This window comes from Serinus canaria, chromosome 5 (genome assembly GCF_022539315.1).
Source record: "Serinus canaria isolate serCan28SL12 chromosome 5, serCan2020, whole genome shotgun sequence".
Classification (NCBI taxonomy): Eukaryota; Metazoa; Chordata; class Aves; order Passeriformes; family Fringillidae; genus Serinus; species Serinus canaria.
The window spans coordinates 28,698,306-28,711,127 of NC_066319.1; the positions used below are offsets into that span (position 1 = coordinate 28,698,306).

At 40.5% G+C, this 12,822-nt stretch overlaps 1 protein-coding gene across 1 annotated transcript; it reads left to right on the forward strand.

Annotated features, from left to right (window-relative positions):
- The first annotated feature begins 2 nt into the window (after positions 1–2).
- On the forward strand, positions 3–6,740 carry ERH (ERH mRNA splicing and mitosis factor). The gene is made up of 4 exons (XM_030240545.2): positions 3–154; positions 3,173–3,260; positions 4,334–4,454; positions 6,253–6,740. The coding sequence occupies exons 1-4, from the start codon at positions 152–154 to the stop codon at positions 6,353–6,355; spliced, it is 315 nt and encodes a 104-aa protein (XP_030096405.1). The 5' UTR covers positions 3–151; the 3' UTR covers positions 6,356–6,740.
- Positions 6,741–12,822: the final 6,082 nt, after the last annotated feature.

The following is a 12,822-nucleotide window of genomic DNA, read 5'->3' on the forward strand; positions in this document are numbered from 1 at the left end:
GCCCTGCGGGCGCGTGCGCGCGCGGCGCTCTGGCGCGAGCGGCTCTATGGTGGCGGCCGTTGGCGCGGCGGCGCTTCCGGCGGGCGCGGGGGCCTGTGGGGGATCGCCGCGCGCCACTTCTGCCCGGCGGTGCTGAAGGAGCGGAGCCGCCATGGTGAGAGCGGGACGGGACCGCATCGTCGGGTTTCGTGCGCACCGTGCCCGCCAGGGCAGCCTTCCCTTCCCCTCCTCTCCCTGTCCCCCGGGTCACTGCGGGCGGGAAGGCCGCGGCCGGTGGTGCGGGCCCGGGCGGGTGGCTGCACGTTTTGGCGGGGCAGGGCCGGGCCGGACGGGGCGGGGGCACAAAGGCGGCAGCGGCGCTCGGGGAGCGGTACGCTGGAGGCTCCCGCCCCTCTCCTCCGGCTGCTTCGGTCCCCTCTCAGGACGCTGCTGGGACCTCAGCGCTTTCCCGCGACTGTCGCCCGTCGAGCGAGCCGGCCTTAAATGGCTGATTTGCGCTTTCCGTGCTGCTCTCCCTGCTCCTCCCCTCTGCTCGGAGGAGCGAAAGGCGGGAGCTTGCGTTGGTGGGCTCTGGGAATGGCACGCTGGAGCCCAAAGGCCTCCCTAACAACGCAGTTTGTGGCGTTCATCTCATAAATTAAGATGTGCTAAAGCAACTTGTTGCTGTGCGGTGGGACGACAGCTGCTTGTCGGTTGCAGCGAAGTTCCATGTTTGCCCGGTTCTTGCTCCCATGCAGTTGGCTTCAGCCATGATGAGCAGCTACAAGCCCTGTCCCTGTTGGCCAAAATGAAAGGTGGTCCTTAGACCGCTTTTTCTGCCTGGCTGGTTGGTATTTGCATCACTGTACATCTTATCCTTACAATATGTGTTTATCTTCCACTTTTATTGTTTTGGGGCTTTTTTCTCTTTTTTTTTTTTTTTTTTTTTTAGTCACTTCACTGTCAAATACACTCCAATTGGTGGAAGTCTCTTTGGGCAGATGCTGCGTAGTTTTAAGTCCTGTTGGTTTGGCTCTTGCCCCTGCCTTAACCAGTTTTACAGGGTTCTGCCTTCAGTAGTAGGAGCAATTTCTAAAGCACTCTCTAGAAGTTTGAAACTGGTATAATGTAAACCATGTGGCATCTCATTCTGTGTCCTGCTTCAAAGACGCCAGTACCACTGTGCTTTTAAGGAAAATGCAAAGAAATTCGACATAGGTATCATCATTATAATGGTCCATATTGGACTTCTCCAGGTAACTGGTGCTAAGGCAGAAAGGTTTGTGGATCTTCCCTTGTTTTGGTTCTGTCACCTAGGCACAAGGGCTAGGTAATAGTCAGAGGAGACTTCCCACAGGCTTCTGAGCTTGTCATTTTTTTGTACCTGCGTGGCAGGACAGGACCAGCAATTTTATCAAACTTTTTTTTTCCTTTATAAAGTAAAATAATGTCAAGTTCCCAAAGAAATGTTTGAAAAGCATTAATTCTACAATACGCATGATCCAATGACATTAATTTAAATATTTTCCTGGGCCAGTATCTGATAACAGATATCATATAGTGTCTGAAGTGATAATGTCTTAAAGGCAGAAGCCCAAATGATTTCTGCTGTGAAGTTCTGAAGGAACTGGCTTGCATGTCTGGCTCACTGATTTTTCTATAATCTGATTATTTGGATAATTTCAGAATTTATGCATTCATTTATCACTCCTCAGTGGCCATTTAATTAAAATTATAGTGCTGGAAAAATTGTTTTATGGTAATCTTTGGCAGTCATTTGGACTCCCTGCTAAGACATGCCTGTTCAAATACAATGCACTTAGGAACAGCCAGATACCAGTCTCCCTTGGGGAATTCCCTTCAAGTCAATCATCCTCTGGCATACGTGAAAGTGGATTTAAATTATCTACTCTCCTTTGTATGATTTTTGTTGTTACAGTGTGCAGCTCAGAATTCCCCTTTTTTCGATTTCTGATTAGGAAAAGTCTTGCTCCTTCTTTTTCTCTGTGTACCATTTTCCTGAACTTCTCAGAATCTGCTACTGCTGTGTTGAGACAACTTAAAGAACTGAAAACTGTATTCCAACGATGGGAACACTGTCAGTTATAGGATAAGAATTTGTCCTGGTTTTTGGGTTTTTTCCCTGTAAATCCTAACAATTGCCGTTTTTCTTTTCTGTCACTGCTTTTCATGAGCACTGAATTGCTATCTTCACTGATTTCCAAAATATGGGTCAGGATTTTTCTGTCAGCCGCTGAATAATCTAAGCCAGATGATGTCTTACTCTGCAGTTGCCTCTGTGTTATGTGCTCACCTCATATATTAGCACAGAAAATGTTGGATCCCATTAGCAGCACTGGAAACGGCCATTTGCAGCATGCTTGCAAACTTTCTGTGGTATGCAACCTGTTAATTAGATCACAGATTGTGTACACTTTAAAAATCTTGCTTCTTTGCTCAAATTACTTGCTGTAGCCAAGTGAAAAATGTTATGGAAATAATGGAAGCCACAGAATGTACAATCATCTAAGCCTTCCCTGCAGAAGAACAAGCTTATGAACTCCAACATTTGGAACAGTTTTCTGTGCCATAATTACTGTTTAAGTAAACTCATTGAAGTGGGAAAAACCAGTACATCTGTTTTGCAAGAAATAATCTTGATTGCTAAGTGCAGATTTATTGTATCATTGGTGTTCCCTTGAAGTGAAATCAATAACTCAAAAAAGCTAATTCTGTTAAAATCTTTCAGGTGACAGTGTGGTTAAGTTGGGTCCCCTCCTGGCTTTTTAATTGGGCATTGAAAATTTTACTAACAGCTTGCATTTGGAATAAAATAATTAAATGCACTAATGCCACAGCTCTTACACATTGACTTTATTGCTTTGCTTGTCTGTCTAAATAGAAACTATTTCTGTGGTATTTTTTTTCTAACACAATAGCTGCTTTAATGGTGATTCTACACATTTTAAAGACCCATAAGGATTGATAGGACTTGTTGGAACCAAAACTTACTAACACAGCTTATATAAATAGTAAATGCTATGTGGAAAACGTCCGAGTCTTTGATTGCTAGTCTAATATTTTACTATTACTCTTCTTTTTACTTCTTCTTTCATATAAATAACTTAAATCAAACCAAAATCATTCGAAGTATGCAAGTAACCTGTATTTTTGTGTTTGTTTTGTTTTCCAGTCTCACACAATTCTACTTGTCCAGCCTACCAAGAGGCCAGAAGGCAGAACATATGCTGATTATGAATCGGTGAATGAGTGCATGGAAGGTGGGTGGATGCAGACATGGAAGTTAAAAACTGTTGTTAAAATCCCATTTTTGACATATTCATTAACTTAATAAGAAAATAAGTTGCTCTTCATATTTTTCAAAGGTAATTCACAAAACCCCTCATGCTTTTAGCTTTCCAATGTTCTAGCAAACTAAAAACTAGTTATTTGTTTCTAAAACTTCCTTTTTCTATTAAATGTCTGGTTTTGATTTAACTAGATGAAACCTCATCCAGTTTGGGAGAGTAGACGATATTCTTTCTTTCATGCAGCAGACTTGTTTCAATGCATTTCATTGCAGGATCAGCACTTAATTCTCACTATTCTTTTCTTAGCACTGTAAGGCAATGATTGCTGCTGGAAATACTATATTAAATAAAGGATTGTGTGCAATTGATACAAAATTGCAGTCTCATGGCACATGTGTCAGAGCAAAGATCCTGTGAAACTTTGATACCCACAATTAGCATGGAAAGAAGATTAAAATATTAGACCTGTAGTTCACTTAACATTAATCTTGCAGGAGGTTTTGTGAGGCAAACAAAAGTATAATGAAGACCATGTAAAGTCTCTGTGCTCATTTTAATATTACGTTCTTCTCAAATGTATCTGAATTGTTAGTGGACTAGATTTAAATAAATAAAAGTGTTTTAAATGTATATACAGGTTTGTGCTGTCACTCTTACCTCAATACCCTGTTGACTCTTGGATCAAGAATGATCATTCTTATGAGTTCTTCTGTTTCTTAGGTGTTTGTGCAGTAGGAGTATATGTCCCAATTCCTGTCATAAAATTATTAGGAGGAGTTCCAGATGTCCATTGGAGCTTACTGCATGGAAAGTTACATATTTGACAGAACTAAAACTTTTCCCCATCCTTTCCATGGATCTTACCTGATTTTATAGTATTATGTTTCAATGCAAATTGCTAGGAACAAAAGAATTTCAGCTCTAGAAAATTTTACTGCTTTTTTAGTGGTAAACTCTAAACTTTTATTTGTGGATTAAGAGGTGAAAAAGTTTCAGCTCATACAGCCTTTTAATATTGCATGGTTAATCTTGTTTCTCTATAGGAGTCTGTAAAATGTATGAAGAGCATCTGAAGAGAATGAATCCCAACAGTCCATCCATTACATATGATATCAGCCAATTGTTTGACTTCATTGATGACTTGGCAGACCTCAGCTGTCTTGTGTAAGTTCAGTTGTACAAGTCCATTTCAGTGACTTAGGAAAGTCACAAGTATTCCCTCTAAACTCTTCCGTGAGAGTTTAACATAATGCTGGTTTGTGTGGTTTTTAGCAGTAACTGTAGTGCAGCAGTATTGCAGCTGCCCTAGCAAGTTGCCCAGTCCAATTAAGTGCATAGATACAAGGTACCTCTAAAGAATGCTTAGAAACTAACAGCTCCACTTGGATTTTACTCACATTGAAAGTGACTGAAATCTAGGAGTTAAATACAGCTGACTACTTTATTACTACTAGAATCTATTTAAATATACCTTTGTGCTGTTACAGTTCCTCAGGAGGCAGAATGGTTACAGAATTTTTTTCAGCTGAGAGCAGTACTTGTGGTAGAGTAGAAGGCTACAGATGTGCATTGCAGCCAAAAGTTTGTTTTGATAAAGATACAGCAAGATGAAAGTTTATCTAACAGACTGAAACTAGCCGCTTGTTTTAGGAGGTAGCAGCTGTTTTCTAGGATAGTCTTGTGCCTTTCTTAATTAAGCTTCTAAAATCAGTGTCGTGCCAAATTCTACTTCAGCTTATAGTTTTCCACCAGATGGCACACATAGCACAAGGTGTAATAGACGTGTCTTGTTCACGGAAATTTCCTGAAGTACTTCATGTCTGCTCTTGCTGTGTAGCATAATGAAAGGATTTAGGGATGGAAGTTAGAAATCAGTAACTTTTCCTGAAACTAGCATTTCTTATGTTGTACTAGAACTATTGCTGTATGAACATACACTGAAGCTCTTTGTTTGGCTTTGATCCTGTCTTGCTGGGGTTTAAATAGTAAGATGTTGTACTTAAAAACACCATGCTTAGGGTTTTTTCCTTTGGTAAGAACTATAAATTGTTCTGGAATGAGTTAACTTGGGATTTTTACTTACCTTCTTACCACTGTCCATCTCACCCTTCTTAGCTATCAGAAATAAACGTATATCAAGTTTAAAGACTGACCAGGACTTCAGTAGTTCTTGAATCATTCACTGAAAGTACCATCTTCATGAACAAAATATTGTATAGAAGGACATGGGCCTACGCAGAACTTCACTCAGATTGCTTTCATTTTTCAGTCTCATTCTGTTTTAATTCAACATGCCTGAATAACTGAATTCTCTGGCCCTTGCTAGTGGACTGCTTTTATCAACTATCCTTGAGTAGCAAAGAAAATGCATTATGGGTTCTTGTTTTCAGTTTGCTTTTTATGAAGTATCCTTGTTAGATGTAAGCTTGTCCTCAGTGCCAACTTACAGGAATCCTTTGTCATCTGTGAGTCTGCCTTTGCTCCTGCAAAAATTTGATCTTAAAAATTTTCCAAAAAATTCCATACAGATGTTGAACACCTAAAAACTTAAATAAATCCTTGAAGTAATGTTGAAGAACTGTTTGACTCATTAAGACAAATTAGATTGTTTCCTGGTGGAACTATTCTTCTGCAGGCTGAGCTCTAGGATACAAAGATTCTCTACTTGCTGTCTCCCTTAAGTAATTAAATGTGTGAGTTTAAATGTGCACATACTGTGGTCCAGTTACTTAGTAGTGCTTGTAGCATCTCGTTTTGTTTTAGGCTCAGTCTGATCTGCTGGACAACTGTTTTTTAGAGAACAGGATAAATCCATTTGCTAAGTGGCAATTCCCACCTACTTCTGATACTACCTTCTGTACGCTGCTTTCTACCTCATACACATGAGGACAATTAACTGTTTGTGAAGTTCTTCTGGTAGATGTACCACAGAGCAGACTGACATTTCTTGTTTCCTCTGCAGTTACCGTGCTGATACTCAGACATACCAACCGTACAACAAAGACTGGATAAAGGAGAAGATCTACGTTCTCCTCCGCAGGCAGGCCCAGCAAGCAAGCAAATAATGGGGGCACCATTGCCGTGTGGGTTTGGGGGGGTTTGGACAACAGGTGTGTACAGAGTGTAGTGGTGAACGTTTTGTATTATAGTCATCCTGTTGCCATCTTGATAAACTCGTTAGCCAGGACTGATTGTATTTTTAGAGATACAAGGATTTTGTTGGATTGGAATTTTTTTCAGTGTAAATGGAGAAGAAAGTACAACATCTTCAGCAGAGTTTTGGTTTTTTTCCTCCAGTTTGCTAATGGTCCTACCTTATTTGAACCCCTGGGGCTGTTCACATTGTACTTCACCACATTTGCTGTATGTGCCCCTCTGTGAGTTTTTTTTACATTCAGTTATGTCCTTGAGATGTCTTAATGGGAAATAAAAATCTACCCTTTAGTTAAACTTGAGTGCTCAAATGTTGTGGTTCCTGCCAAAAAACACAAATCTTTTTTTCCCTGTTATCCAAAGGATATGGCTTGAAAGGTCACATGGACTGAACCAGCAGTTATTTCCTGTATTACAGAACAGCTCAAATTCTGGCTTCATCTTGGTAGTTTCCCCTGGATATCTTTGGGAAACAGCAACCCTTTTGCACTGCACAGCTGATCTCTCTACAAGGCATTTTATATAGGTGTGTCTGCTCTGGAATTGGTGATGGATAAGAGCAGGCTGAATGTATGACATCACAGGCCCCTTGAATTTGTCTGCTTACAGTTTTCCCCCAAGAAAGGAATAGGCAAAGCAGATTGCTCCCATGAAAATATGCCCCAAACTTAATTTTCTCTTTACAGAAGATAAAGACTTAACTGTTTGCCCACACTGTAAGTTATATCTGTCTCCATCTATCTTAAATGCTGATGTTTTTGTAATTTCGCTGTACTGAAAAGATTTGGATTGGAGGACACATCAGACCAAAAAAATAGAGCAGGTAGCCAATTACTCTGTTGGTACTCTGTGCCTTTAGAGTTTGCCTGCTGTAGGAACAGACTGTGCAAATTACATTCAACCAAGAGCAGTTCTGGGATTGACAGAGGATTGCAATTCTCTCCAATGCACTTAACTTCCTAATACACATCAATAGTTTCTGCTGGACCTCACAGCAAATGCACTGACTGAAAACAATCTTGAGGCAAAGTGACTGTCTATAGTAAAGCTTTAATGAAAATAGCTTTACTTAAGTGATAAGTAATAGCTGCTGAAGACTGAAGGGATTTAAATTCTTGGAAGGAAACTGGGTGAGGGTGTTAAACCTCTCAGCACCAGTACAGGTTGGAGATAAGACCTACTAGCTCTGGAATATATAGTGACAAGGAATAAATTCAATTTGCTAACATCAAAACATGCTTCCTTTATAATGAATAGTGATTTTCAAAACATTGTGGGTCAGAAATATATTAGTACACTTAAGATTATTAAATCTGAAAATACTTTGGGGCATGTAAGTTTTATGTCCAGCTTGAATACAGTAAGTAATACTTAGAAAATTCATTATTGCCCGTATAATAACATTCAGATTTAATACAAGCAATGCTATTTTAAAAGCTCTGATAGTTTTTCCTCCTGAATAGCACATACTAAAATAACATGTTCTCTCTTCATATGTTTGAGATTGATTACAATTTTTTTTTTTTGTAAAATTTCCAATATTCTCTTGTATGCAATTTTGCAGTCTTTAAATGGAGCCAAATAAGCATTTACCTAATTCTGTGGGCTGGCTTTCAGTTTAAGAAAAAACAGCAATGTGATCTCTTTCCTTACTGTGAAAAGCACAAAGGAGTATGCTGAATCTCTAGTAATCAGGCATTGGAACACAGCACAGCTCTTCCTTCGCAGGTACCTTACATCTGATTTAAGAAAATCTTCCTCTTGCTGGAATGATAACAATGATAACTGTGTGAACTCAGACCAGTAAACAGGTATAAAATATAAATTTCTTATATTAGAGCAGAAAATAGGAAGAAGGTACTTTAAAGGAGGTGGTAATTAACCTTTCTGCTTTTTGAAAGGGACTTCGTGAAGATGATTTACTTAAAGATTAGTTCACTTTTTTTAAAACATACAAGCTGCTGTGGTCATTTCAGTAATGGAAGTTTTCACAGAATTGAAAAGTAAGTGAAAAGCAAGTAAGTGGTCCTTTCATATCTCTGGAGTCAGATTTGGCCTTTGCAGATAGAAAAGTGTGGTCTTTAGGCCACTTTAGAAGAAGGGAGTTGGGCATCATCTCTTTTCCCCCTTTTCATCCCGCTACAGGTCTTTTTTTCTTTTTCTGTAATAAGCTACTAGTGAAAACTCTAGTGCATAGTTCTTGAACTGTTGTTTTTCATAATCCTCCACTGTATTTTATTTGATTAACTATTTATGAAACATTAGATTTGCTGCTGAGCTGAGCAGCTGACCAGATACACTGAAAGGGAGAAAGAATGCTATGGTATCAATCCAATGTGCAACAAGCTAGATAGAAGAATCTGGAAAGTTATCTCCCACTAACCACCTGGTGCCTTCAGAAATTTAGTGGAGAGGGTTGTGAGCACTTCAAAACTTATTATATGCACTTCTAGCAATGTAGGCTGTTCTAGCAGACCATGAAAAGTGACTTCACTTTGCTTTTTAGTTCCTACTGAGTAATGGATGGCAGCAGGGCATGTAGTACCTCCTGCAGTTGCACTTGTCCTCAGAGGCATCAGCACTTTGATAGCAAGAAACTGATAATTGCCCAAGTTCAGCTACTATAAAAGTGAGGTTCAGTAGCAGCATTTTGCAGGTAAAGCCACTAAAAAATTGTATGATTACACAAAGTGTGTCAAAAAAGAATCTGTAATTCCATGCATGCTTTGCCTGCAGCAAATTAACTGGTGTTTCTTAGGTATGGATAGATACAAGTAACTGTGCTGGTCATGCCTGCTACAGTGTGGGAATAAATGAGAAAGGAAATTATATTGGCTGCTTCTGCAGGAGAGTGGTACAGTATTTTAAAACTGGGATTAAGAATGGAATCCAGAGACCTAGTATTTCAAGTGTGTAGAAATACTTAATTTTTTTCAAAAGAAAGTCCATTAAGGAAGCCTAGCCTCAGACCAAGGAGCTGTATGAACTATTTGCCAGGACTGCAGAGGAATTGAGGTGCTTGCCTGACTTCTGCTTGCCTTGTGGACCCGTGAGCCATGCTGCTTCTTTGGTAATCACAGATTTGGGAAGTCCTCCCACAGCTTCTGCACTGCCTGCCATGGACTTCAAGTTGAGGAATGACCAGACTGGCGCAATTCATTTCTTGGCAGGGCTGTTCACTAAGCAAATAGTAGGGTGAAGTTATGAGAGGTGGCTGAGCTGAAGTAGCAGTTCCCTGCTCTTGAAAAGCATAATTCTGCCTCACACTATTGTACAAAAGGGATACTGGGTGTTGTGGGGAAAGGGAGAACAGGACTGCTAGTCAGCACCGACAAGCAGAGCAGCTGGTCACTTAAAAAAAACCCCAAAACTTGATATTTTAAGAACAAGGACAAGCACAGCAGAGAAATTGGTGTGTATATATAAAGCACCCATTTATCTACCATTGCAAGCTCCTGCCAGTCAGTAATGCACTGGGTCAGGGAGTAATCCCACTAAGATTAGAATGTGAGTTGTGTTTGACACCACAACCACAATAATACCAGAATCATTCTTACAGGAATCTCACTCTGCAGCCTCCTTCAGTATGCTGAAGTAGAATTGTGAAAAGCAGAATTTAGTTTGCTTTCCTCCTCTAAGGGTAAAATAAGCTAGGTAGTTAAAATACTTGCCTACTATTGCTTCCATCATCACTTTCTTTTAAAATAGACTGAAATCCTGACATCCATCACAATGCATTATAAGCACAGCAGGAAAGTGGCATCATTGCTAGATCAGTCTGTTCTTGTGCTTATCACCATTGTCAATGTACAGTGGAGGAAAAAAGAAGTAGTCAAGACCACCTTGTTATCTTCCTTAGTAACTAATAAACCTGTTTACAGCAAGAGGAGACTTGACTACCCACAGTATTTTCAAGGCTGAAAGATTTTTTTTTGGCTTGCATTAGAAAAGGGTAAGTTGTAAAGTTGCTGGCTGGGTTCTCATTACCATATGCCAAGCAATTTGTGCTGGTTCATGATGCACTGAAAGCAAGGTAGCTTCTTAGGATGCTTCTTACTCAGGGGGAAGAGGGGAAAGTTCCAGCTGCTAGACTTTGGAGTATATAAATAGTTATGTACATTTGCAATCCCCATTGAGTAAGGGTCTGATTGTACTGGAACTCACTTACACTGAAAATTCAACCCATCAAAAAAAACTAATAAACAGAAAAATCAAGGGTAGCTGGGTTACAAGTGCAAAACAATTAAAACCTCCTGTTTTTTCAATTGCTATGAAACTGGTGTTTTCTACACCCTGGTGAGCATTGAAACAAATTGGTTTACCATTATCATAGGTGGACGGGGGCAGGGAGTTTCAGTTAGCAATTGTCCAGCAGGAGATGGGCTGTGGATGAGGCTAAAGATTCTCAGCCTCAGTGAGCATCTGAGACACTCATTTTAGGTACCCACTTTGAAGTCTAAAAGTGTTGACTTCAAGGTAAAATGATAAATAATTTGTACTAGCTATAGATAATCAGCAAGAGTACATCTGTTAAGATAGAAAATTAATTTTGCACCTCTGTCATACTAGTCAATTCCCTCAAGTTTTCCACACTGAGTGTATTGTCTGTTATAATGTTACTCAGTGTTGCCCAAATACAAGGTACCATTCATGGAAACAGCAGGGGAATGAATCTGCCACTGAAACTCACTGAATGGAGATGGTCAGCTTTGCATAGTACAAGGCAGCTATTATCACCCACTAATAAATGCTTCTTCCACACTAGATCTGAAAAGGATTAAGGTAAAACCTGTCTTGATTTGTCATAGGAAAGCATTAGATTGTAGGAATTAGTTTTCTCATTACTGTAATCTGACCTATGCCTGTAGGACCATTTTATCTGGATGAAGTTTGGGCATAGCTCCAATTCATAGGTTTTATTCAAACTCTTTGTGCTGAGTTTGCAGTGACACACAAGTAAAACTTGCATGCTGCATATGCCTGCTCAGCACCATTCCTGGTGAGCATTAGCAAGGGTTCTGTTACCAATTTTGTACACCCCATAGCCATCTGCTGCTGCATCCCCTGCAGTATCTCCACAGTCCCCAGCCAAGACTGTTGCTGTGGGCTGTTGTGTGTATCAGTGACATCCACGCATCTTCTGGAACTCTGTAGCTGCTGCCTGCCTGTGTCTGTGTCAGGTAAGTCAACAAGAGCTGCAGATGTGAAAAATGTGGCAGTGTACTTGGAGGCTGCAGTATCTGGGCTCTACCACTGGCTAGATCTGACACTTGTATTGCCCTGATCTCTAATGCACTGGGGCTTCCATCTAGTGTATTTCATTGCTGCTTCTGCATCACTTCATTAGCCATGCAGGAAACACCCTCCCAAATTTAAATTATCTTCTTAGTTACCATGGGCACTGGGTTACACACACAACACAAACCTGCTGCCCTGAGAGGTGGGGAATATCCATCCTTGGAGACATTCAAGACTTGACAGAGCACTGATCTGATTAGAGCCATTAGACCCACTCTGAGCAGCATTTGACTAGACGACTTCTGGATCTCTCTTCCAATCTAAATTATCCATCATTCTGTTGGAGTCACTACTAGAAAACACCACATCATGAAAAATGAGAAATCTGAGTCCCTACTCTGATCAGTTTCATACAGCTGCTTGAACTCACTATTACCTAGATCACTGAGGACAATGCTGAAAATGGTAAGCCATTGTGTATTCAGGAGTGGATTTGATTGACAAGAGTAGCATTCACTAGGTTACAGAAAGTATAGCTGCTCCCCAGTGATAAAGACAGGATGCAGAAGGGTCAAATTTGATTTTGTTCTCATGTTCTCTTCATATGAATGCAGGCTCACATGGGACACTGAGAAAAATGCCTTGCCACGGAGATTAAGTCCCTAGAGGTCATCAGATTTGCCACCCAGATGCAACCCTCCCCACACCTTTCCAGCTTTCAAGTAAAAGAAGGAAAAAAAAATATAAAGGCCTCAGAAATCTGTGATGTAGTATTAGGAAAAGCTCAGAGGCATTGCAAAATGCCAGGGGAAGGTAAGAAGCAGGCCATACATGGCAATGGAGAAAAAACCAATTGCACCTGTGCCTCCACACCAACAACCCCCCCACCCACCCATTGGAGGCAAAGGCATCTTCCTGCAGTGTCAGGTCATGTACTTGCAAGGGAAAGTGGAAAGTCTCTGCTGCCAGAGCTAAACATAAACCTTGCTTTCACATTTCTTTCTTAACTATGGCTATTTTCAAGTTCAAGAAGGAAATGAGGGGCAGGGGGGGATTTCTTTATCTCTCAATACATTAACTTGGTCCCTGAGGGAATTCTTGGCTTGTACATCTATTCCATTAGAATGCAGTAGAAGCACTA

What these genes read in the sequence shown, in the direction of transcription:
- ERH (XM_030240545.2), top strand. An exon ending in GGTGAATGAGTGCATGGAAG is followed by an intron (nt 3,261 to 4,333) that starts GTGGGTGGATGC and finishes GTTTCTCTATAG; the next exon opens with GAGTCTGTAAAATGTATGAA. An exon ending in GCAGACCTCAGCTGTCTTGT is followed by an intron (nt 4,455 to 6,252) that starts GTAAGTTCAGTT and finishes TTTCCTCTGCAG; the next exon opens with TTACCGTGCTGATACTCAGA.